The 26689-nt window shown below is 38.3% G+C and overlaps 1 protein-coding gene across 4 annotated transcripts in view; it reads left to right on the top strand.

The window, feature by feature from the left end:
- The window catches only part of LOC126248690 (membrane-associated protein Hem), a 188283-nt gene that overhangs the window by 21447 nt on the left and 140147 nt on the right, over positions 1-26689 (top strand). For all 4 annotated transcript variants that reach the window (XM_049949972.1, XM_049949970.1, XM_049949971.1 and 1 more), the window contains exons 3-6: positions 3014-3157; positions 3236-3378; positions 5368-5529; positions 13364-13479. In XM_049949972.1, coding sequence (XP_049805929.1) covers positions 3014-3157; positions 3236-3378; positions 5368-5529; positions 13364-13479 — 565 coding nt within the window. The remainder of the gene's footprint in view (positions 1-3013; positions 3158-3235; positions 3379-5367; positions 5530-13363; positions 13480-26689) is intronic.

The following is a 26689-nucleotide window of genomic DNA, read 5'->3' as shown; positions in this document are numbered from 1 at the left end:
CATTTTGTATTTTCACCCCAAGAAATTGATGCAAGTCATCTCCTTGATCTTAAGATTCCATAAACCTCATCAAAGGTGATTTTGTGGCTTTATTCCTCATTCCAAAATGTACAAAGTTAGAATATCAGCTTGCAAAAGGCTAGAATAGTTAGTTTTAGGGGAAAAAAGTGTAGGTGTAATGAGACTTTCATTCTTATTTATCTCCAATCACACTGTTAAGCATGAATGGTAGACAGTGAGCCCTTATAAACACACTTGTAAAAGTTTTATAGCCTTTTTGGCTCATACATGTTTGTATCCAGTTGTTGTCGCAGTGATCCCAACATTCAGTCAGGTCCATAACTGTCTCGCAGCCACTAGAAGTTCTGGAGCACCCTCTGACAGTTAGCTAAATCCATAGCACACAGTGCATAGGGGATTCCAAAGTGAGCATCAGATATCTCGCATTTCCCATATCAGTGACTTTCTTCCTCTGTCTGGTGACACACAGCAGACCAACCAGTTTTTCTGCTGCTATTGCCATATGGTCCAAATTTTCTGACATTTTGAGTACAGTGGTCCAATTATTTTGCTGTCAATTGTATACATGCTATTTATTGTCCTTACTGTTCCATTCATGTCTTTTCCATATGGTTGACAACTGTCTGTACTTCAGCATAAGCTGTAATGTTTCCTATTGTGAGATATTTGTGTAGAGAGAGGTATGAGAGGGAAACAAAACATTTTTATAATATCCAGCAAAGACAAGTTAGCAGAGATCCTTACATGTAACTTTGTAGTTAGTATTGGCAAACTTATTGCACTGTAACATTTCCCTTTTCAGTTAAACATTTCTAAGTTCCCCAGTCAGTCAAACTTTATTGAGGCTCTTATTGTTCTGATTAACCACACCACGTGTCTGAGGGGTAACTCAGTGATACCATACTAAGAAAGTTCATGGTGTTGTTATTTATTTGCTAACTTACATTTCACTGAATCTGTTTAGAGTCACATGTCAGTTGATTCACAAGGTATATATTTTCTGAAGATCTTCCTGATTTCACAGGGGAACAATACTATGAATGGTGGCATCATGTTTGAAAAATCTTAATTAGCTAATGACGTTGTCTACCAATTTCTGTACATACAGAGTGTATCATAAATACGTTTGCAAACTTTGCACACAAATTCTCCTTGCCAAAATACCAAGAAAAGTCTGAAAATCCTTCATTTTTGTATTGTTAATGTAAGTATATGTTAAGTGCATTTCAAGGAAAAATCCAGCAATCTTGTTCAATAATCAAGTGATAATATTGGTACAAGTAATTCTGCTGATACACTCATTGTATCTTCGATGGCAATGTGTTGTTGCTGTGATATTTTGACGTTTGGGACATTCGTTGCTAATCTGGCTTGAATAGTTCACTTGCGTAGTTGTATTGAATTACTTAATAAGTTTTCCATCAAACCGTGGCAGGATATTTATTTTGTGAGATGAGATATGTGGTTATTATGTACAGCTATGCAAATGGTAATGAGCGTGAGGCTACACTGCTGTATCAAAATGGATTTCCAGGCAGAAGGAAGCCAAATTATCCAACTTTTACTAGTTTTTATTGTCTCATTACTGAAACAGTTTCTTTAATACCACAAACTGTGGATCAAGATAAACCATGAATCAATCACATGACTGACCAAAAAGAATGTTTCTGCAGGCTGACACAGTAGATCCACGCATTAGTGCATAACACATAGCTGCAGCATGTGATAAATATTATGTCACCATACAGGCAATTGATGTATCCATATTGTGGAGACTGGAATAATAGGCCCCTGTGTTCTCCAGGCATGTCTTTCAGGTGCTATCTACAAGGACTTTATTCATAACTGCCTTCCTTATTTTTGCCCCTGCTCACAAAAGCAAGTACTTTTTTTTTGTCTGATGTAGCGCCACTACATTATAGTCATGTTGTTTGATATACAATGGATTATATGACAAATGGACACATTGTGGAGGTCCAGTTCCACTGACTGCATTTCTTTGGGTTCTTGTTTCTGCCTCCCCTCCCCCTAAAACACTTGGTTTATATAGCAGACATTCCGAATGCAGAAACGTTTTATCAGTGTGCCATGAGAGCTTGCAGAACCATTTGACACTTTCCAAGGGTATTTGAAGGGTGGGATAGTCAATGAATGAATGCACATGTGTGTAGAAGAAAGTGGAGGAGATTTGTTGTGATTTGAGAACTTTGTAAATTATTATTTTGTTATTAACTAAAATAATTAGGCACTTTTAGATATATTTGTTTATGCGGATTTTTCCCATGTCTGGGTATGAGGGACACATCCCAAACTTTGTAAAAATATTTCTGATGTTCTGTAAATTACATCAGTTGCAAGGGTGTTTTGAAATTTCCCTTAGGCATGGCCATTATTCCATCACACTGATGATTATTCATCTAAAAGTGCGTACTGTGTTTTACCTGACAATAAATCTTTTCACTCAGTCACATTTCTAATAGCAGACCTATAAGTGTGTCTTATTAATTAATTGTTAGTGTCAAGAAACTTCCAAATGGCAAGAAACTTGGCATGTACTTGCCAGCCACTATCTGTAGTTTTTGTACTGCATAAATGAAGATGGAGTGTAACTTTCACACTATCTTCGGTGTAATAATCCAATCCAATTTTGTTTGGTCACAGTTCTTGTAACATTATTTTTATCATTCGTCTGTATCTTAATTTCATTTCCATAATCTTATTACAGAATACTGCTACTCTATAACGCAAATATTTGTGTACTTGCATTTTACCATTTTTAATATTGTGAGAACTGTATACATGTACATGTATCATCGTACTGTAGAATAACTACATTACATACACACTTTTTCAGCATTCATTACTGTTTTTGTAGTTCATCGTAATTTCACTGTGTAAATTCCAATTTGGATAGTAATTACTTTTCGTCGATGTTATATTGTATAAATAATGTATGCTTTCCTTTTAAATGCAAAATTAAAATAATTTTCAGCTCCAAGCTATCAACCAGCTTCGAAATGATATAATAAAATCCCTTTCATTGTATTATTATACATTTGTGGATCTGCTGGACTTCAGAGATAATGTTTGTGACTTGTTGACAACGATGGATGCGTGCCAGGTGCACCTTGATATTGTAAGTATATGCTCATTAAAAATAGTAAAGCTACTTATAAAAAGATATTTTATAACTGAATTTCGAATTATTTTACAGACTCTGAACTTTGAGCTGACACGTGCATACCTGGAACTAGTTGTTACGTACGTGACGTTAATGGTGCTCTTGTCAAGAGTGGAAGACAGAAGAGCTGTTCTTGGATTGTTTAATGCTGCCCATGAAATGCTTCACCAGCAAAGGTTGACTTATTGTTTTTACACTTCTCAAGTAATTTTCTGCATTACAAACAGACATTTTGATGACTTTCTCTGTGAAATGAAATTTCCTATTTGTTTTCCATACTACATTGATTAAAGTGCTACAAGAATCAGCCAATGTACAATAACATCATTTTGTAGTATTTGAAATCCCAGGACATCTCGAAAGTCATTGAGAGATGTTGGTTGTAAGATACTGTACATGAAGATTGTTATGTTTGACTGCATTATGGCAATGTTGGGTATTAAGAGATTGCTGAAAAGGTGATCGCTTACCAAACCTTAACCACACAGCATGACTGAGCTCTGTGCTAATTGTGGTATTGTTTCTTAATTCAGAAAAATTCGTACTCCAGCAGAATTTTGATCAGAAGATGAAATCCTGGTACAACCAACAGAATAACGAGAATATACTAGCCAGAATAATCTCACTATGAATTAAGTGTAAAGCTACAGTTGATTGGACAGGCAGACAAAATTACTTAAGACATTCATGCTTTACAAATGCAAATAGTGACCTATACTGTGTTTGGAGCCACAAGTCTCTTCTCTGGGAGAAGAAGGTAGAAATATCTTATCCATATTTTTCTCCAGTTTTCCATTCTTCTAACACATTCTCCTTAGTATCCAAAGAAGGAACTCCCTACTATGTAAATTAGAGATTCAGTGTTGTCATATGAGTGCTACTCTTGTAAGGAACAGAAGTTGTAAAAGATGGATGACTTCCGTCATTTTAAGTGTTGACCATAATTTCTTGTTTTCATTTAGACTTTCATGCGAAACGTTCATGGTGTAATGATACCACTCACTGATTTTTGCAGTTTGAAAGTGTTTGCATATTATTTGTATATTGTCAAATGCATAAAGTGTTCAAAATATTTGAGAGGACAAACCACCTTCAAAGTGAAATGAGGAGGGTAGGGAAGAAAGAGACATATGAAGAAGTGTTTACTGTCGGGTTACTTGTAGAATATGATGATGAGGTAAAAATTGCAAAAAATACAATTAATTTGCAGCCAGACACAATTAAAAGACACTTATGCAAAGCTTTTGGCCACAGCCTTCATCAGCAAATTTTTTTGTTTTGCTGGTGAATGTCAAAGGCTTTGTGTAAGTGTCTTTTAATCGTGCCTGTCTGCAACTTAACATGTCTTTTTTATGATAGGTAGCAATTTATCTTTTCCTACATAGTTGATACCCTATGTGGAGTTTCTGCTATTTCAAAAAAGTACATATTTCAGTTGAAATTAATCAACTATTAAAATTTCACATACTTGCTAATACAAAGAGTTTTTGATATAATGATACTGGTAAAATTAAATAAGTGCAGTGTGTATTTACAGAAATGAAAGCTGAAATAGTGGTAATTGGTCTCTAATCTGTGAGTGACCTCTTAACCAGAAAGAAAAAGCTTCACATCTCATTGTGTATAGTGTTAGATTGTGCACAAGTGTATTTATTTTAAGTGTGTTTATTTTAAGAACTGAATAGTGTGTATGTTACTTAATGATGTTTGTGTTAATAGACTTTTTGCTTTACCAAGCAGCTCAGTCCAGTCATATAAGGTGCTCCAGATTAGTCAGTTATTAGGCTACTGTTTGGTTGTAATTCATAAACATAACAATACATGGTAAATCAATAGTTTGTTCCCTGCAGCTCTTCCGAACTCGGTCAGTGCTAACCATTTCAGGATTATCCTGAGAAAGTGTGCTAAGAGATTTATCTTACACGTGGCATTGGAAATCGTGTTCAGTCCATAATTGCGTTCACAGCTAAATAAAAAAGAGAATACCTGATGGTGAACCACATGTAAGATCCACAATGGGAGGGGAAAGGCTAAGAGAGATGTACTTTTATTTTATGTTCTGTCAGCATTTGCATTTTGTCTTAAGTGTATGAATTTTATGGAGAGTGAAATGTTGTGTATTCGCTTAATATAATTTTTCTTAATATCTTTTATTTTATCAACAGTGATGCCAGTTTTCCTCGTCTGGGGCAAATGATAATGGACTACGATCCACCTATTAAGAAACTTTCTGAAGAATTTGTGCCTCATTCAAAACTGCTTTGCAGTGCTCTTATGTCACTGTCGGCAGTTTATATGAATCGAAATGTGACTGCAGAGAAGTGGAGGTTAGTAGCTTTGTATGAAAAGAGCTAACTCTTTTTCTGACACAACTTGCAATTTATTCAGTTTTACAGGAATTGGGTCTGGCACCACTTAAATTCCCTTGTTTCTTTGTGTTTCTTACTACTTCTCATTTTTTTTAACTTTAAAAGTCTGTGTAACAGTAATATCTATTTTCACTGCAAATGTACTGAACAGATGCACAAATTTTGATTACTTTTTGTTTAGCTGAAGCATTTTTTATGAGTTGTGGCTTCAGTTCTCTACGTGTGAGTGTGGATTGTGCCTGCAGATTGGGTAAAGATTACTCACAGTTTTCATTAATGGATGGTACATTAGTTTCGTTTCAACAGTAGAAATTTTTACGTTGTATTAATTTGTGTTATGCCTATTGTGTTTCTGATTATTGCTGTCTTTGTATTGTCACATTAGAAAATAAGTATTTTCTTGCTCATTACAATTGATCAGTACCATCACTGTCACTGTTTCTTCATATTTTCATCTCCTCTAAATTTTTAACAGTTTTATTTTTGATTCTGATAAGCGAATATGTGAATATTCCTTGTTATTAACTATGTTGTGTGCATTACAGCTTAATTGGCTAAGTGGTAGATTAATATCCATTGCTTTAGGATTTGGCCCAAGATGTTTTGTGTTGTATGTCTTTCACATATGGCATTAGAATGTGTATGAGAAAGTTTGCTTTGACTAATGTTGCAGCGTTGTAGGTTGATCATCTCCCACTTGCAGTTGTGCTGTATTTGACTTAAAAAGTAACTGAGATACACATTAGATATAAAATGAGGCGTCAGAAATGTAGCGTCTAGCTTGTGTGATGTGCAGCACAATGAAAGTTTGAAAGAAAATGGTGATCAAACATGAGATCAAAGTTTCTCATGATGGTATCTTTTTATATAAAATTCTTGGATTTCCTGCTACATGAAATCTATAAACCTGGAATTTGTTAACCATGAGCCAAATTTGTTGTTATTGCAGATCCTTTTTAATACATTGAATCCATTGTACAAAATGTCTCAAAATATTTTAGTTATTTTGAGAAATGCTGCAACCAGCCACATTTTTATGTATTTTTATTTATGCCAATATATGTATCGGGCTTTCACCCGTCTTCAATTGGCGTGATACTTATTCAATTTTCAGATGTAAATTGTTAAAACATTGACAGCTGCAGCATCCAGACTGCTCTCAATGTTTTACTGACGTATAACTGAAGAGTGAATGTAACTGGATAGATTAAAAAAAATCCTCACCAAGCAATGGCAAGAGAACACACATATAAAAAAAAGTTAAGAAATGTGAAAGGTTGCAGAGCTAGTGGCTTCTTCTTGTGGCAGAAGGGGTGAAGGGAAAGGAAGAGAGATGAGGAAGATGACTGGTGATGTTTAGAAAATAGGAAGAGTTACAAAAAGTCACCCTTGAACCCTGGGTCAGGGGAGACTTATCGGATGCAATGAGAAGGAAAGACTGATTGTTGGAGACTGCACTGGACAAGATTTGAAAACCTGAGAGTTTAAGGGTGGAAGATAGAGTGATACGCAAGACAGAGTTTACTGACAAAACAGTGTGTAGGAGTTAATAAGAGTGGAAAGCTAAGTGCATTATATGTGGTAGAGGTTGGGGGGGGGGGGGGGGGGGAGAGGTGAGATAGACAGGTCAGAAAATAAAATATATATACAAAACTAAAAGGGAATGAAGTAAAGAATAGTCACTGACAAGAAATGTTGAGACCAAAGAAATTAACGTAAATTAAGATCAGGTGTGTGGTGAGAACCAAGGACATTTTATAATGTCAGTTTTGACCTGTGGAGTTCTGAGAAACAGGTGTCAAGGGGGGAAGGATCCAGATGGCACATGTGGTCAAACACACACTGAGGTCACAACTGTCATGTTGTAGAGCATGCTGTGCTACAGGGTATTGTTTGCTCCCAGTATACACCCCCTGCCTATGCCCAATCATTCTAAATGATAACTTGTTGGAGTTATGCCAGTGTAGAAGACTGAACAGTGTTTACACAACAGCTGATACACAATGTGTCATTTCACAGGTGGTTCCCCCTTTGACAGTATACGTTTTACCAAACACACAGCTGGTATGGGCTAGAGAAATGGTTGCAAAAGGAGCATACGATCTGACCACGATATTGTGGAGATTGGTATTAAGTGACAGGAGATGTACTCGTAAGTTCTTTTTTGGAAGGATCAGCAGTACCAGGATTGGATGTGATGCCTGGGAAAAAGTAATTTTGTACTAGGCTGGTGGGGTAGTTAAGTCCAATGAAGGCTGAGGTTAGAATGGTGGTGTATTGATGTAAAGAGTCTGCATCTGAACAAATATGCTTGCCTCAAGTGCCGAGGCTGTATGGGAGGAAACATTTGACATGGAAAGGATGACAACTGTCAAAATGTAAGTACTGTTTTTGTTAGTAGGTTTAATGTGAACAGAAGGTTTTAGCTGACCCTCGGTGTGCATGGGGTTAACATCAAGGAAAATGGCATGGGATTTGGGTAGGACCGTGTGGAGTTTATTTCGGAGAAGGTATTTGGAGAGTTCAGAAATTTTAACAGGTCACCTCACCATGAATCCATTTGGCAAAGATGTCATAAATGTATCTAAACCAAACCCAGATCCTATAAAAGCCCTCTCCAAGCAACCTATGAAAATGCATAGGAAGGAGCCATCCTGTTTCCCGTGGCTATGTCCCTGATCTGTTTGTATGCCTGGCCCTCAAAGGTAAAGTAGTTTTTTTGTAAGTGTAAAGTTGATTAAGGTGGTCAGGAAGGATGCCAGGTTTAGAATCAGGTGGGTGCTGGTTGAGGTAATGTTCAGCAGCAGACTGTTTGGCTTTCTACTTTGGTGTGACTACTACCAAGTTATCAGTTAAGATGGATGGGCATAGACGGAGCATGTATACTGGCAACAAACAATATCCTGTTGCAGAACATGCTCTACAACATCAGAGTTGTGACCTTAGTGCGTGTTTCACCACTCGTGCCATCTGGATTCTTCCCTCTGACATTGGCTTCTCAGAACTCTGCAGGTGGGAACTAGCGTTATAACATGTCCTCGGTTCTTCACACACATCTGACCTTAATTTATGTTACTTTCTTCGGTCTCAGCATTTCCTCTCTGTGACTATTCATTTCTTCATTCCTTTGTAATTTTCCATATCTATCATTTCCTGACCTGTCTAATCCTCCCTGCCTCCCCTCCCCCTCCCCCTCCACCACCTCATATAATGCATTTAGATTTCCACTCTTATTAACTCCCACATGTTGTTTTGTCAGTAACCTCTGTCTTGTTTATCACCCTATCTGTTGTAAACCCTTGTCGCCAGCTTTGTAAAGGCCTCCTCGATACTGCTGTGGATGCTGAGTTGCCACTGTTGTTATGGTAGGCTGAATTTGTGAGTTCGTGATATGGCATTTGGTGCAGTACGCCGCTAAGATAATTCCTCCATGCCACTCTCACACAGCTGTGCCCCGTGTCAGGTAACAGGATAGGAGAATGAAGGTTATACAACACTCCAACAAATTTGTAACTAAGTCACACAAATGAGTTAAAAAAGTTTACTTACCTTTGTGACTTGTTGAATAGTGAAGTCTTCAACACTGCATGCAATATAACACAAAAAAGGCCCTCAATGGCTAAGTACAAATAATCATAGGTAAACTTCACAGTATATAGCAAATGCAATTTACGACATCTATCTGATCACTTCTAAGAACTCGCTAAATGACATTTCCTGTCTGTCAGCCCTGGGTGATGATCTGTAACCGAGTGGGTGAGAGCTGCTCTTCTATCTTCTGTTGTCACCCAATCGTTGGCGGATTGTACTCAGCCACCAATTGGCCGAGGTGAAGCCGATATCTTCATTGTCAGCGCTGCCCGTGGCGCCGGTGGAATTCACGCAAATGGCGAGTCTGTATGGCACTGGCACCAGCTCGCACCTTTGCGCTTGTGGTGCTTTTTCCCTGGCTGTGTCTTGTTTGGATGACACAGCACTATGTTCCACCCTTAAGCTCTCAGGTTTTCAAATCTCATGCAGTGCAGCCCCTAACAATCCGTCTTTCCTACTCGTCCCATCCTACAACTCTCCCCTGACCTGTGGTTCTGGTTTACTTTTCCCATAATTCTGCCCATTTCCTAAACCTCGCCAGTCCTCTTCCTTCACCCTTCCTCCTTCCCCTTCGACCCTTCTGCCAGAAGAAAAGCCACTGGCTCCAAAAGCTTGCACATGTCCTAACATTTTTATAAGAGTTTTCTCTTGCTGTTGCTTCATGAGTAGATTTTTTATCTATCCAATTATATTCACTCTTTAGTTGTACATTGTTAAAACACTGAGAGCAATTTGGATGCTGCAGCAGTCAACGTTTTAACAGTTTACATCTGAAGACTGAATAAGTATTACGTCAACTGGAAATGGGTGAAAGACTGATACAAGTATTGGCATGAATAAGAATATGTAAAAATATGACTGGTTGCTGCACTTCTTAAAATAAAGTAATCCACAGCCATGGAGCTCAACAACCAATGAAATGGATAAGTTATAGCATATTTTTATTTTGTAGTAGACGAAGCACAGCAGTAATGTATTTTTTTTTTTTTTTTTAAATGCGTGACACAGAACAGTATTAATACTTCTTTATAACTACCGTTTGTGGTATTGTTCCATCTTCTTCATATTTGTATCGGCCATAAAAAGCAAAACCAACTACAGAAAAAAATGCAAACATACATTGTTTACTTAAAGGCTGTGTAGAAACTAATATTTGAAAAAGATTAATATTACTTCATATGTCATAACAATTTTCCACATGGAAAACCACATAAGCTGTATGTTCACATGATGTGGAGATGTTCTAAATTTTCTGTTCCGTGTACTTTGTATGTTTTGCAATTAATTTACAGTGTCGTTGTAACAGTTTTCATTCTATAATTATGTATGTTATAGCAGGTATGGGATAGCTGTGGGAAAACTGGTGCAAAACACGAGCCATTCTTGCAGGACAGGATAGGTTCGTGTCTGCCTGTGAGTGTAGTAGGATCCATAGATGGTTTGTGAGACAGGGGAGATATGTGGTAAAGTGTCAGTCAGACCAGCTGTGCACGTACACACAGTCCTTTATTTGATCATTCAATTTGACTCCTCTATGAACATGAACAAGTGTTTAATTATTCCCTCTGGTTAATAAAGTCATTGCAGTGCATTCCCTCCTTCACATACTGTTTCCCACAGCATGGCAGCTACATTAATGGCCAGTGTTGCAGAGATGTGAGCTGCCTACTCAGTGGAATGTTGAGCTGGTGTACCGACTCAGCAGTGGTGATACAGACGTGGTACAAAGCTTCATATCTCTGCAGTGTGGAGCAATGCCAGCCAGGATCATCTCATGTCTTTACGGCAGGCTGGGGCATCCCACTGGCACATTGATGGTGTTGACGAGGGTTGACCGTGAACCAGTGATGTGAGAGCAGGACCGGCACCTAGTGGAGTGCTGACCACCTGGGCTGGGCAGAAAAGTGATGGTCATTGATTTGCAACCCAGTGGCAGCAGAGCTACGGTGATGGGTCCAATTGACACAGAGTGTCACATAGTGCCTAGTTGGCCAAACGAACTGGTTTGGCTGTGATTAAATACTACTTTTTCCTGCTGATTTCTGCTGTTTACATTGGTTAATGTGACATGCTGAATTGTCTGGAATGTGCCAGTTACCACCAGCTGTTGTAATTGGGCTGCAGTACTCCTGCAGCATGTGTCACATGTTGGTGGCAAGTGCGGTCTGTAGTCATAGAGGCATTGTGACGCTGCTGACATCATGTTACCCTCGCCAACTGCAGTGGCTCGGTTTTGTCATGGCATTCCTCTGCTGGTTCCAAGTCTCATTTATATCCTTTAAAGAGCCCAAGAATATTGTGAAATCGACTATATGAAGTTAGCTTGAGGTACATCTCTGCTTCATTATCTGCTTGTATTAACCATTGTCGATACCTATTATGTAACATGTGTTTACTACATGACAATTGTTATCTACTATTGTAATGGTTCATACTCTTTTTGCATTAAAGCACTCACTACCAATCTGTACATCCATAACTGTGAAGATTTTGTATGTAATATGTGGTTTTCCATGACATAAATTATTATGACATGTGAGGTAATATTGTCTTTCATAAATAATGAAATTTTGGGTGCACATGTGTCTAGGTAAATTGCCAGATCACAGATCAATGTAAGTGCAAGATAAGCCATTGCAAATGTGAAGTGCTGGTACACTAATAACTGTTGTAACTGCCAGAATGTTGAATGCAAGCATGCAAATGTGCATGCATGCAAATGTGCATGCATTGTGTTGTACAGGTGCTGAATGTCAGTTTGTCAGATGGTGTTGTGCTCCTGTTGCACATGGCCAGTTAACACAGGGGTGGTTAATGCTATTTGTGGATGATGCTGGAGTTGTCATTCTATGGTGTTGCACATGTGCTCGATTGGAGACAGATCTGGTGATCAAGCAGGCCAAGGCTACATGTCAACAGTCTGTAGAACATGTTGATTTCAGCAGCGATATGTGGGTGAGGTGTTATCCAGTTTTAAAACACCCCCTGGAGTGCTGTTCATGAAAGACAGCGCAACAGGTAGAACCACCAGATTGACATACAGTTTTGCAGTCAGGGTGCATGGGGGTAATCATGAAAGTGCCCCTACTTTCATACAAAATTGTACCCCAGACCATAACCCAAGGTGTAGGTCAACTGTGTCTAGTGTGCAGACGGGTTGGTTGCAGGCCCTCCAATGAGCTCTCACTTGACACCACTGTAGCAACAAAGGGCGGTGGTTTGGGGTGAGTGGAATGCATGCTGCAGTGTGTCTGGCTCAGCACTTTCCTTGAAGGTACTGATTTGTAACAGTTCATTGTGTCACTGTGGTGCCAACTGATGCTCAAGTTGCTGCTGCAGATGCAGTATGATGCGCTGGAGCCATAGGCTGAACACGATGCTCTTCCCTCTCGGTAGTGCCACATGGCTGTCTGGAGCCCGGTTTTCTTGTGACCGTACATTCTCACGGTCACCGCTGCCAGCAAATGTGTACAGTGACAACATTTCTGTCAAGTCTTTCTGCAGTATCACAGAAGGAACATCCAGTTTCTTGTAGCCCTATTACACAATATCATTCAAACTCAGTGAGTTGTTGATAATGGCATCTTTGTCACCTTAAAGGCATTCTTGACTGACATGAACTCACCATGTCCAATGTTAAAGGTAACTAATGCTCACAACTGTTACAGCATGTATTTAAAGCAAATCTGATTTGCATCCTCATAGTGGTACTAGACAGCGCAACAGTGCCACTCTTGTGTGACTGGGACGGAATATGAATACACATCATCTTTGAGATGTAGACACACACCTACCAGTTTTTGTTTGTGTTGCACAACTCCTTCTTGACATTGAGATTTTTTTCCATCAGTGGGTATCCATATTTTTCTGTAGTTGGTTTTGCTCTGTTTTGGTTGATACAGATATGAGAAGATGGTACAATACCGAAACCAGTATTAATAAGGAAGTGTTAATACAGCTCTGTGTCGTGCATTTCAAAGAAATATACATTTGTTTGTAGTGAAAGTGAAGCAAGTATTCTGCTGTTTTATATTCACTTTATTACTTCGCAAACCTGCTACTTCAAATGCTCTCTTTACATTTTACTCACACTTATCATATTTTGTATTTTATTTTATGCCTAAGTGGCTTTTTGTAGTAGTCAAATGACCTGGAGAGATTGCTTTGTCATTATTGTGCATACATTACTGTGGTGTTTCAGGGCTGATCAAAAACTGAGCCTTGTAGCAAATCCTGGACAACTTTTAAAACCTGCACAAACTGAGTCAATGTCCTGTGAATATCTGTCTCTCGACGCAATGGAAAGATGGATAATATGTAAGTAATATTTAGGAGCAATATTTGAATAAAAGCAAACCATTTGTGTGTGTGTGTGTGTGTGTGTGTGTGTGTGTGTGTGTGTGTGTGTGTTGGGGGGAGGAGGAGAATGAGAAGAAGAAGAAGAAGAAGAAGAAGAAGACAAAAAGGAACACCTCTCTGCATTCCTTGTTCTTTCTGATGTGGCTTCTATATCAGTTTGAAACTGAAAATATCAGTTTGAAATTGAAAATCATTACATACTGCAGTTCCAATGTAATCTGTGCTCTAACAATGTATGTAGTGTCCTTATTTTTAGAGACTATTTAATTTTATAGTTAGCAGTGATAAAGAGAAATTAGTTTCATCACTTTCCTGATCATGGAAAATACAGAGAAAGGAAACAATATGAAAATCATTCAGGAGTTGAGTAAGTTCAAATCCTCATCGTATGATTTGCCTTGCACAGGCCATGATTTTACACTTCATTGGCTGTTTGTAATATTCATCTGTGATTCAGAAATTTAGATGTCATCATTCACATCTCATCTGGAAAGGCAGCTGCGGAAGATAAATGAGAATTTGGGCATGTGAGCTAACTATGTGTCTGCTGCGTAAAAATCATTCTGTATGTTCTGCCATGTCACATTGTTGAATGACATGCTTTGGTATTCTGGGCAATACTGTAGGGCAATATTTCCAGAATTCTTTCAATGCATATGTTGTAGTAGCCTGGTATCTTATAACTGTCTACTATGTATACTGTGAGACCGACAACATAAGTTTTTGACATCAAACATGTTAATGTGTATTTGTGGTGGTCTATGGCTGTCATGTTGACAGTGAAATTGGTCTCATGTTCATACTGCACTTAATAGCCTGTGGCTGGTTTTCTGAAAACTGTTTGTAATATGGACTGTGTTGTAATTATTCTAATGCTGTGGGGACCTGATACATTGTAGGAAGATTTTTTATATCTGATTGATTCATATATGGTAAATTCATTTTCTCCCCAGAGGCTGTTGTACCTGTGAAAAAGACTATGAAATTCAATATTTAAGTGCATTCGCCTTGCTTATAGTGTCCTTATGAAATGAAGAATGTTTGGCATCTATATACTTAAACAAAATACCACTTCTTATTGGTGTAGCCTGAAAATAAGTAACATTGACTTTGGACAGAGATTCTGTTGAAATCAAGTTTAATATCATAAGTATTTGATTTTGTATACTGAACAAGAAACTTTGTGATAAATAATAGTACTTTCCCCAAAACATCAATTTATGATACTACTTTTTGAGTTCTACTAATCTAGAGACTTGCCTTTGTCTGCCACTTAATGAACAGAATTGAGCCCACTACCATCAAATTCGATGTTGTCCAGTGGACATTATACCAAGTCACTTCTTGCAAGAGATGCTGTAAGAACTTGCAGAAAAGGAATTACCAGGAAGTGTTGATTGAGATGATGATGGATGAAATGATTTGATTATGATACTGCATAAGTTTTGTCTCCATGGATTGCTGTTGGAAACATGTTGAATGTGACATGTTGCAGCTTTAGCAGCCAACGCACGGGTGGCTTCATCAAATATAAATTAGCGCACTGGTACATTTTCAGTGTCATTTATTCTGATTTATAACCCATGTAGACTATTTCTTGGGGGTGGGTTTGATTGGAATTAGTATTTACTTCCGTTTGAATTGCAGAAGACATTCAAAAAAAATAGTACACCCTTTAAAAATTCAGCCTTTATTTCAGTTTCTCAATTGCACTTTTATTTTTATGGTGACTAGTTTTGATCAATATTTGACCATCTTCAGATCTATGTAGCTACTTAAGCAAACTGTCCTATCCATACAGAAGTACACATCACAATATCACACATAAAATCTCCCAACAATGCTGAATGGTGATAGTTCGTTGCTTATAGAACTACATAGATCTGAAGATGATCATATATTGATCAAAATTAGATGCTAAAATAAAGGGTAAATTTTAAATTTTAACACAGTTGTGAAATCTCCTGTGATGAATTTTTCAACAACAATGAAAATAATAGGCCCTCTTTAAAGATGTCTTAATTCGCAATGTAACTATACAGGTGTGTGTGTGTGTGTGTGTGTGTGTGTGTGTGTGTGTGCGTGTGTGTGTGTGTGTGTGTGTGTGTGTGTGTGTGTGAAGTTCTCTGTCTTATTTATGTGCCTTTCGATGATGCAACATGCCTACTATTTGGTGAGTTGATACCTCTACTCGTATTGTTTACATTCCATCAGGACTTTCCATTACTGTAGTGATGTCTTAATTCTGCTAGTCTTAAAAGCTTCCTTAAAACATTTGTAAAATGCTAATTTTGTGTTTTTGACAACAGCTCCTATGGTGTTTGTGCCCAATTCTAAAAGAAAATACCATTTTTTGTGTATGTGTTTGTTTTATTTTTATTTTTTTAATATTATTTTTTTCTATGGTGGCGTAATAGCTGTAATGAAGTGCCATGATATGATATTGTGGTAATGTTAGGTGTTTGTAATTGTTGAGCTGCTTGTGTCTTATAGATTTTGCAACAATTATTCTCTCACAATTGGTGTTTACCCTGAGATAATAGTCACTGTCTTCACTTAAGTCATTGAAGGAGCTGAATGGGTAGAAAATAAACAAATCGCCAGGTCCTGATGGGATTCCAATTCGGTTTTACAGAGAGTACTCTATTGCATTGGCTCCTTACTTAGCTTGCATTTATTGCGAATCTCTTGCCCATCGTAAAGTCCTGAGCGACTGGAAAAAAGCGCAGGTGATGCCTGTATATGAGAAGGGTAGAACGACGGATCCTCAAAATTACAGACCAATATCATTAATGTTGGTTTGTTGCAGGATTCTTGAACATATTCTCAGTTCGAATATAATGAATTTCATTGAGACAGAGAAGTTGCTGTCCATGCATCAGCACAGCTTTAGAAAGCATCGCTCCTGTGAAACGCAACTCACCCTTTTTTCACATGATATCTGGCGAACCATGGATGAAGGGTATCAGACGGATGCGATATTCCTTGACTTCCGGAAAGCGTTTGACTCGGTGCCCCACTGCAGACTCCTAACTAAGGTACGAGCATATGGGATTGGTTCCCAAATATGTGAGTGGCTCGAAGACTTCTTAAGTAATAGAACGCAGTATGTTGTCCTCGATGGTGAGTGTTCATCGGAGGCGAGGGTATCATCTGGAATGCCCCAGGGAAGTGTGGTAGGTCTGCTGTAGTTTTATATCTACACAAATGATCTTTTGGATAGGGTGGATAGCAATGTGCGACTGTTTGCTGATGATGCTGTGGTGTAGGGGAAGGTGTCGTTGTTGAGTGACTGTAGGAGGATACAAGATGACTTGGACAGGATTTGTGATTGGTGTAAAGAATGGCAGCTAACTCTAAATATAGATAAATGTAAATTAATGCAGATGAATAGGAAAAAGAATCCTGTAATGTTTGAATACTCCATTAGTAGTGTAGCGCTTGACACAGTAGTCACGTCGATTAAATATTTGGGCGTAACATTGCAGAGCGATATGAAGTGGGACAAGCATGTAATGGCAGTTGTGGGGAAGGTGGATAGTCATCTTTGGTTCATTGGTAGAATTTTGGAAAGATGTGGTTCATCTGTAAAGAAGACCGCTTATAAAACACTAATACGACCTATTCTTGAGTACTGCTCGAGCGTTTGGGATCCCTATCAGGTCGGATTGAGGGAGGACATAGAAGCAATTCAGAGGCGGGCTGCTAGATTTGTTACTGGTAGGTTTGATCATCATGCGAGTGTTACGTAAATGCTTCAGGAACTTGGGTGGGAGTCTCTGGAGGAAAGGAGGCGTCCTTTTCGTGAATCGCTACTGAGGAAATTTAGAGAACCAGCATTTGAGGCTGACTGCAGTACAATTTTACTGCCGCCAACGTATATTTCGCGGAAAGACCTCAAAGATAAGATAAGAGAGATTAGGGCTCGTACAGAGGCATATAGGCAGTCATTTTTCCCTCGTTCTGTTTGGGAGTGGAACAGGGAGAGAAGATGTTAGTTGTGGTACGAGGTACCCTCCGCCACGCACTGTATGGTGGATTGCGGAGTATGTATGTAGATGTAGATGTAGATGTAGATGTAGATGTACCATGTGCTTGTCCCTCCTCCTTTTGCTTACTCATTATCCATTTTGTGTTTCAATTCTGAAAGTTTCTAAGTTATTGTCTTAATCAATTTTATACATAAATATGCTAAAAACCTTCAGTATGCCATGTCCAATGTGATAAAACCTTAGACACAGCTCTCAAGTGCAACATTATGCTATTAATAACCAGAAAAGTATTTGTTATCATTACAGAGTTCAAACAGAATTTTAAAGTCCAAACAGAATTTGAGAATTTCAGTCCATCTTGCAACAGTGTAAAACTGTCAGTTGCAGGGGTAAGAATTAACATAATTGCATTGCCTAATTCTTATGCCTCTGAAGCAATTATTGTTTTTAAGGCAAGAATCAGATATTGAATTCCTGTGCCTGATTCTTGTTTTACAGTAACTATTTGCTATTACTGAGTCTTTATTTTATACATTTCATGGTCAGTGTATTAAAATATGTGCCTATTATTTACTGACTGAAATGAAATGGAATTTTGAGTTATTTTATAAATAAATTATTTACTTTGTGATTTCAACAGACTAACAGTATTGAAATAGGAAATAAGAGAAATGCTGTCATGTGTTATACAAACATCTATGTTGGCTTCTTGTGTAACCATTACAGCTGATTTAATAACAGATGGATGTAGTGAAGAAACTTGCTTATTAGTGTGCGACTGTTGACATATATACCTGTCTTGGTTCTTCTTTTGTTGCTGGCAATAATTGTCAGCTTTTGTAGCTGGTGACTTCATAACGTGAAGTTTCTAAAAAGTGTCTGCTGCTCAAACTGTAGGTTGCATACAGGTAGTCAAACATAAAGCAAACTGAAATTCCATGTGATTTTGATATTGCAGTCATAGAGTCAGTTGCTTCAGTTAGCAGTGTAACTCATACTAATTTTATTCACTAGGATATGTCAGTATTTGTAAATAGTAATAATTATAGACTCTTAACAGTTTACTTGAAGTTGAAATCTACAGCCAAGTTCAGGCTCTTGATATGTGCCAAGCTACATGTATTTCTATATTACAGAGTTACAATGTCAAGTTTTGTGTTCTATGATGTGGAGTAATGGAATAGATAATAAACACACTTCTTCAGTAAAATGTTGTATAAAACGTGTGTCACTGAGCCAGTGAATTTGTAACATCATAATGTGTATAAATTGCTTCCTATTATTTAGAAGTGGATTTATAGATGTTAAATTGGCACATAATGTGTCAATGATTCAAGCCTAGTGTTGTAGTGGCATGCTAATTTATATCGTACAATTCTATATCAATTTGTCATTTACTAAAGTTGTGTTACCATTGCTTTTATTTGTTGTGAGTCTGCTATGGTCAGTAACATTACCAGCCTAAGGGGTATTCCACCAAGAGGTTTTATGTGACCTCTAGGACAATAATGCTAAGTGAAATGGCCTACCGAGTGAGGGGGAGCAGTGGTTAGCGCACAGGACTCACATTTGGGAGGACCCACATCCTGCCATCCTGAGTTAGATTTTCCATGATTTCCCTAAATCGAATCAGGCAAATGCCGGGACGGTTCCTTTGAAAGGACATGGGCGATTTCCTTCCTCATCCTTTCCTAATCTGAGTTTATGATTTGCCTCTAATGACCTCGTTCGTTATCGACGGGACGTTAAACACTAATTTCCTCCTCCTCCTGAACTTGCCTGGACCCTCATGGGAATCCTGTACTGGGGGCAAATACACGATGGTACATCCACAAATCCACAAGAACTGTGGCTGAGACTTGCTCAGATATGGCTCAGGAAGATTTGCTAAATGTTGAATTCTTTCACGGCTGTTGATGGTTACAAGAACATTGTACATGCACAGTGCCCTCTCCCTGGGGTACTTCTGTGTACTTGGTGAACACTTCTCTAGACAGATTATGCAGCAAGATATCCTAATGGAGAACAGTGCCCCTAAAATTACTGTAGAGAAAGTGTAACATATGTTACCACCATGGTGCACTTGATGCACAATGGGTTGTGCAGTAAACATGGTGTTGGGGTACAAACTGCTGCCTAGCAGCTGCACTACCTCAGTATGCCCTATGGAGCCTTTTTAATGTTCTTTTGCTACTGAAGTTGCTACCCTATGCTGTGATATCAAATTCTGTGGCACACATACAGTTAGATATGACTATACTTCTGTAGCTGTAGTGAACATTAACTTCAAATTTAGTTCTTAGTTCTATATTAGTAGCTGTAGGACACGAGTAGTGCTGTGTTGTCAGACTTAATGCGTATTTTACATTCTTAGTTCCGTAGTTTGCTGTACACTGAATCATTTCATTTTATAGCACTGTTTCATATTATGAGGATGAAAATATTTGGTTTTAGTGTTCTTTTCACCTCCGAAACTTCAAATAAGTGGCAGAGATTGCTACATACCAAACATGCATTGGGAGTAGTAGTTTGTTGTGACAGAGATTAAAACTTTGTTTTTTTATCATTCAAAATATGTAATGTAAGGATAACGTGAAGTAAATATGCTTATGTTAGCAAATTCAAACAAATGTAGGTTAATAATAATTAATATTCATTTGAGTTACATTAAGCAAGAAATGCAAAATCGAAAGATTGGAAAAGTATAAAAAACAAACTCCAATGTTGATTGTTTGTGTATAACTGAATGACCATCATGAATACATTTATATTAATAAAAACAACAAATTCAAATAACATTGTTTCAGAGGAAACAATAGTTTACAAAATTTACAAACTGGAATGAGCAGGTTTAATGATGCTTTCCAAAGGTACAAAGGCTGGCAGAAGATTTCACATTTTGTTGCAGAAATGACACCGATATCAATGATTTGTGTGGGTGTTGTCAGGGTGGGTGTAAGAGGGAGGAGAAGACACATGTTGTGCAGTAACATGACTCATGTGAACTTGATCTGGGAAATACACTGGTGTCCAAAATTAAAGCAACAAACTACTATTTCCCTATCTTGTGTCTAATTCACGGTATAATCATAAAAACTGTCAACGGATATTCATACGATCTCCCTAATCTGCATAGAAGATGGCATTTCAGTCTGTGGAAACCGCACAAACAGTGACGTCAGGCACCTATCAAAAGGAGTAGTGTTTGCTGGACAGTCCCACATCCACATTCACTGTGTGCACAGTCTCAGTTAGTGCAGTATGGCACAGAGAAGATGCCTACCAGAGTCTCTGCAATGGAGGGCCATAAGAAGAATGGAAGCAGGACAGTCGCAGACTCGTGTGGCCCGATGGCTTAACATGAATTGTTCAGTCATTTCTCAGATGTGGTGTGAGTTTATAGAGACCAAAACTGTATCCCAAAGACCAGGGCACATGGGACATCAGAAAGAGAGGACTGTTATCTGGCTGTAAGTGCACGATAGTACCGTCTTAAGGTACTGTGCAGCATCTGGCATCTGACCTCTCAGCATCCACTGTGTGTGTTGCATTGAGGCAAACAGTGTAGTGAAGGCCCGGACAGAGTGGCCCTTATTGCTGAAGACCTGCTCTGTGTGTACCTCTGATGCGTCTTCACAGAGGAGAATGTCTGGAGTGGAGTTGTCAACATGCCACCTGGACTGTTGAACAGTGGGCCGATATTCTTTTCACAGGTGAGTCCTGATTTGGTCTGGAGAGTGATTCTCGACAGATTTACATCTGAACACGATTTCGAGACCTGAACATTGTGGAAAGGGACTGATATTGAGAAGGATCGCTAATGGTGTGAGCAGGCATTGTGTTGACCACTCGAACACCTCTTCATGAAATTATACGGGTGAATTGGAAAGGTTTAACTGCTGTCAGACATCATGACGAGGTCTTGGGACCTCATGTACAGGTGTTGTGAGGTGCTGTGGGCCCAGACTTTATATTGATGGACGATAGTGCTCGACCTCGTAGAGAATAATTGGTTGATGTTTTCTTGGAAACAGAAGATACTGCATGCATTTTACGGTCTGCTGGCTCTCCCTATCTGAATCCCATAGCGAATGTCTGGGATGCACTAGAGAGACAGGTTGTATCACGTCAACATCCACCAACCACTCTCCAAAACTTGCGAGCAGCTTGCAGGAAGACTGGGCATTATTACCTCAACATGGCACTGATGTCATTATCCACAGCATGCTCCAACAATGTCAGGCCTATATTGGTGCCACAGGTGGTCACACACCATAGTGAGCACATTAACCAGTTGTCACAATGTGTGTGCAAATCTGTTAAGTTGGAAAAAACGAACAACATTTTCGTCTGCTATTATGTATGTTGCACTTGTTTATGTTTCGTATTCTTTATGTTGTTTCTACTTTGCTATCATCTGTTTATACTGTTTTGTGGCAAAATAAATGCTATCTTGCAAAATTTCCATTTGTTGCTTTTATTTTGGACACAAGTGTAGTTTTGTTTATATGACTTTATGAAGTGATGATGATATCTGAGCTATATTCAGTGATCATAAAATTCTTTGTTTTTAATTATTTCTCATAAACAGAAATTCACACAAAGCTAGTGATTATCAGAAATCTGCTGATTTGTCTTGAACAGTTAAGAAGTAAGTGACAAGTTTAAATGTGGCCTTACTTCTCTTCAAGACAGTCAACATGTCGGATCTCCCAACACTGCCATCTCTGATGAACACATCAAGAAGTTGTAGAGCATAATTAGTGATTAAAAGTGTGTGAAATAATAGGTGCTTATTAATATCAGAAGAGACAGTACAGTTTGTTTTACACAAAGAGTTAAGAGAAAGCTTTGTGCAAGACGGGTGCTGCAGTCATTGAATACTGACCAATATCAAATGCGAAAATGACGTCCTCTGTAATGGTCGGACCATTTAAAAAGGATCCAACAGGTTTTGTGTTCCAGTTACTTGCTATAAACTATATGTAGGTCACAACAGAAAAGTAGCAGCAGTCAAACTAGTTGATGAAGCAAGTGAGCCTGTAAAAGAAAAGGTAAAGGGTAATTCATCTGATCGAAAGGATGGTCATTGTTTTCTGTGATGTGAAATGATTTCTTCCTAATGATTACCTAGCAAAGGTTAAAGTGACAACTGGTGCGTGCTATGCAAATCTATTGGACTAGCTAAAGTAGAGTCACATGGTATTGTTGGCTGAGAGCCACAGCTGCACAGTTAGAAAGGGTTTCCTTCATCTGCACACAATGGCCTGTTTCCTTGTGGATATGTGAGTATTGCATCATATTTGTGTATATTGAATGCAGGTGAGTGTAATGGATGTGTGTATAGTGTGGTGTTGTGTTTGTGTCGTGATGATGATGATGATGATGATGATGATGATGATGATGATAAGAGGAAGAAGAGGGTAAAACACAGTGCTGGTACGTAGCCTATTCCTCTCGAATAGCATCAAGGGGAGCACTGGGCTTAACATCCCCATCCAATGGAGACAGATCACAATCAACAGAATTAAGATTCTCTGTGAATATAAGAGAACAGAGGGAGAGGTATCTGTATCTATCGTAATATATACTACAATAGTGTGAAAAGGATAGATTGATACTCAACACATAGAAGAGATGGGCACAACAAAAATACTTCTATACATTGTAGTGTTCGGCCAAGTCTCTGATTGCTGGGACCACAGTGGCCAGCAGAGACAGTGGGGCTGAAAGCTAAAATATATAGTAGTCTTTTTGTTGTGTCTTTTTGGATGAAAGCTAAAATACGTAGTAGTCTTTTTGTTGTGTGTGTCTACAACTCAACATCTCCTCTACATGGTGAGTAGCAGTCTATCCTTTTCATAATATCGTTATTATTCCATATTGGACTTTCCATTTTTAATAATACTATATATACTACAAAATATATTATCAATTAAGTGGAAAATTCACTACACTGAGTAGTTTACAAAAAAGGACTTACTTAATTGTGAATAGGAGGCCAGGGGGAAAGCAATAAGCAAAATTGAATGTTTAAAATTCCTGGGTATGTGTATTATCATGAATTTTAAAACTGTTATCATCATCTTATAGACTTAGGTTCACCAACTATTGTTGCATTTGCTGATTTTTGCCAAGCAAAATATTAGATAGTTATATTAATGTGTATACTGTTGCCCTTAAATGTTATAAAGAATGCTGCTCTGGGACAGTTCTTTATAAAAGACAAAGCTTTTCCTCATAAAAACATATAATGAGTCTAAAATGCAATGTACACCCTTCCATTCATAGATAGCATCTTGGAAAACTGAAAACATCATCACAAGGGATTTCTTATTTTTAAAGCTTGTCATCAACAACCACTTAAAATTGTCAAACAACAGTATCAATTATAAATATAACACTACAAATGAAAGTAAGTGCCAGTAACCATGGCTGGCTCGGAAATGAGTAATATAATATTATAAAATCCTAGGTGAAATGTAAACAATGAAAGGAGTAGAGAAACCACTCACTGTATAATGGAGGTGTTGAGCAGTAGATAGACACACAAACAAGAAATCGGACTTCATATTACAGCCAAAAAAGCTAGAAATCATCTCCAGAGCATAGAGATGGCACGTGTATGCACAGTTACATAGTCCTGCTGTAGTGGTCCTTCAGAAGGGAAGGGTTGTGTTATTTGGTGCAGATGATGTGAACAAGGAAGAGAAAAGGGGGAGAGAGAGAGAGAGAGAGCGGGGGAGCGGGGGGGGGGGGGGGTCACCGAGGAGAGGTGATAGGAGTGTGACACCAGAGAAAGCCTGCCCTGGTGCAGGCATATGTTTTATTTTGTTGCATATGGTGGTGTTGTAAGAGATGGAAATTCAGAGGAGGAGGAGGAGGAGGGGGGGGGGGAGGGTTGGAGCAGGCTGGAATAGAGGGAGGCTTGATGAGAGAGTTATGTGTGGGAGGATAGGCTTACAGAATTATAAAGCACACTAAAATTATAAAGACAAATTGAAGTTAGGATGAGTAAGGTGCAGATATGAACTGTGAAACAGGAATTGTAGCCGACCATTTGTGATCAGCAATATATTTTCCAATTAGGTGTTCGACCTTAGTCTTGGCCGCTAGGTATTGCCTGCCTTGTACATTATGCGATGAGTAGTTATCCTTATTCATTCAGCAGGAAGGAGTAAATTAGACTGCTGTAATGATGTTTGACCACTTCCGATGTGAATTAAATGTACTGAAAGACACTGAAAATAATTGTAAAAACCAACTGAAACTATTTTTGTGCGGTAGATGCTGCCGATATAAGGAGAAATGTTTGAAAGTGAATTTCTGTGTATTATCAGTAACTTTAAAATTTTGTTCGAGTTCATTTACAAGATAAATAAAAAAATATACACACTTTTAAGACTGGCTATACAAACCATATGCTTTGAAATCACAATGGACATGGGTTGAACAGGTAGTACAGTGGTTGAGCAACAGATGGCTGTAGTGTTGTGATGCATCAGTGTCAGTGTACACAGTGAGGCCACAGTACAAACACAACTGATATTCAAGCAGCGAAAAAGCATTCTCAAATGGTATTGGAAGTTCAAGAGCATCTGTGAAGCACGATGACATTGAAGGCAAGAATATGGAACTGAACTACCAACACACATAAGTATTGCTCACCTTCATGATAAATCTGAAACTACTGGAACAATTATAGATATGAATAAGGGAAGATCAGGCCAGCCACGTACAGCAGCAGGTGAAGGACATTCACACACTTGCCACAAAAATTGGTACCACAATGTGCACATGAAGCAGGCATGAGTAGGGCAAGCGTAAGTCATATTTAGCACAGATTAAAATTTAAGGTTTACATCCTGCAGTTATTAAATGCATTGAATGAGGATGAACAAGACAGAAGTAATTAGTTTCTTAAATGGTTCCTTGTGTAGGTTGAACATGACGTTAATTTTGTTTCCAAAGTGGTGTGGTCTGATGAGGCACAGTTTAAATTAAACAGCATGGCAAACAGGAATAACTTTGTGTACTGGGGCCCACGAAATCCACATGTTTATGTCAAGCGAGCGGTCAGTGTTCCAGGACTTATCCTTAAGGGGACTGATTGAACCTTTCTTTTTTGTAGGTATGGTACTGGTAGAAGTTACCTGGACATGCTGGACTCACTAATTTTACAATCCATTCATGCTTTATTTGCTGATAAACATTTTTTCTTACAACAGGATGACAAGCCAGCCCACTTTCAAAGGGACATGCATGCTTATCTGAATAACAATGCACTGGGTCATTGTATTGGATGAAGGGTTCCCATCGAGTTCCCCGCGTATTCTCCTGATTTGACACCATTAGACTTTTGCTTGTGGAGTACCCTCAAGAATGTAGTGTACATCAGGAAGCCACACACTCTAGCAGAATTGCGCCATGAAATTGAAACAGCTTGTCAGGCAATTCCTGTAGCTACTACAGATGTGTCCTTGAATGTACGGCATCATGATCAGAAGTGTTTGGGGGCGGGTGCTTTGCAATTTCCTTATTGTAATTATTTCACTTTGAGCCATTGTAATACTGATGATAATATGTAAGCTTATCTTTATCAAAGTATTTATGTATTTTTTTGATCTAGCCTGTATGTGTATAAACAATACGTATAAAAATCATCACTTATGTTGAGTTTACCTACTTTTCTAATTTTTATAATGGAATTGATTTCCAAAAAGAAACTACTTTCAAATATTCATAAATAGGAGGCAACCAATGTTTTCAAATACAGACCATCATAAAAGCATTAGCTTTTTGAGGCTTCCTGAATCAGACAGAACAGAGTAGTTACATGAAGGAAATAATGCCAGACAGATATAAAACAGGGAAATCATCCAAGACCCTTGGGTGAAGGATCAAAATAGTTCTGGAAGTTAGTATGGGTGAGAATATTTGTTCTTTGTATCTGCTGCTGCCTGGGTAGCAGATTTTTTTTTAAAATATATGTTTTATTATAACAAATTACCAAGAGTTACATGGATGGAATGTAGTCGAATTAAGTCGGGTGATGCTGAGGGAATTAGATTAGGAAATGAGACACTTGAAGTAGTAAAGGAGTTTTGCTATTTGGGGAGCAAAATAACTGATGATGCTTGAAGTAGAGAGGATATAAAATGTAGACTGGCAATGGC

The sequence above is a fragment of the Schistocerca nitens genome, chromosome 3, assembly GCF_023898315.1.
Source record: "Schistocerca nitens isolate TAMUIC-IGC-003100 chromosome 3, iqSchNite1.1, whole genome shotgun sequence".
Classification (NCBI taxonomy): domain Eukaryota; kingdom Metazoa; phylum Arthropoda; class Insecta; order Orthoptera; family Acrididae; genus Schistocerca; species Schistocerca nitens.
The sequence above is the reverse complement of the archived record's forward strand: the minus strand, read 5'-3'. Positions and strand labels throughout refer to the sequence as shown.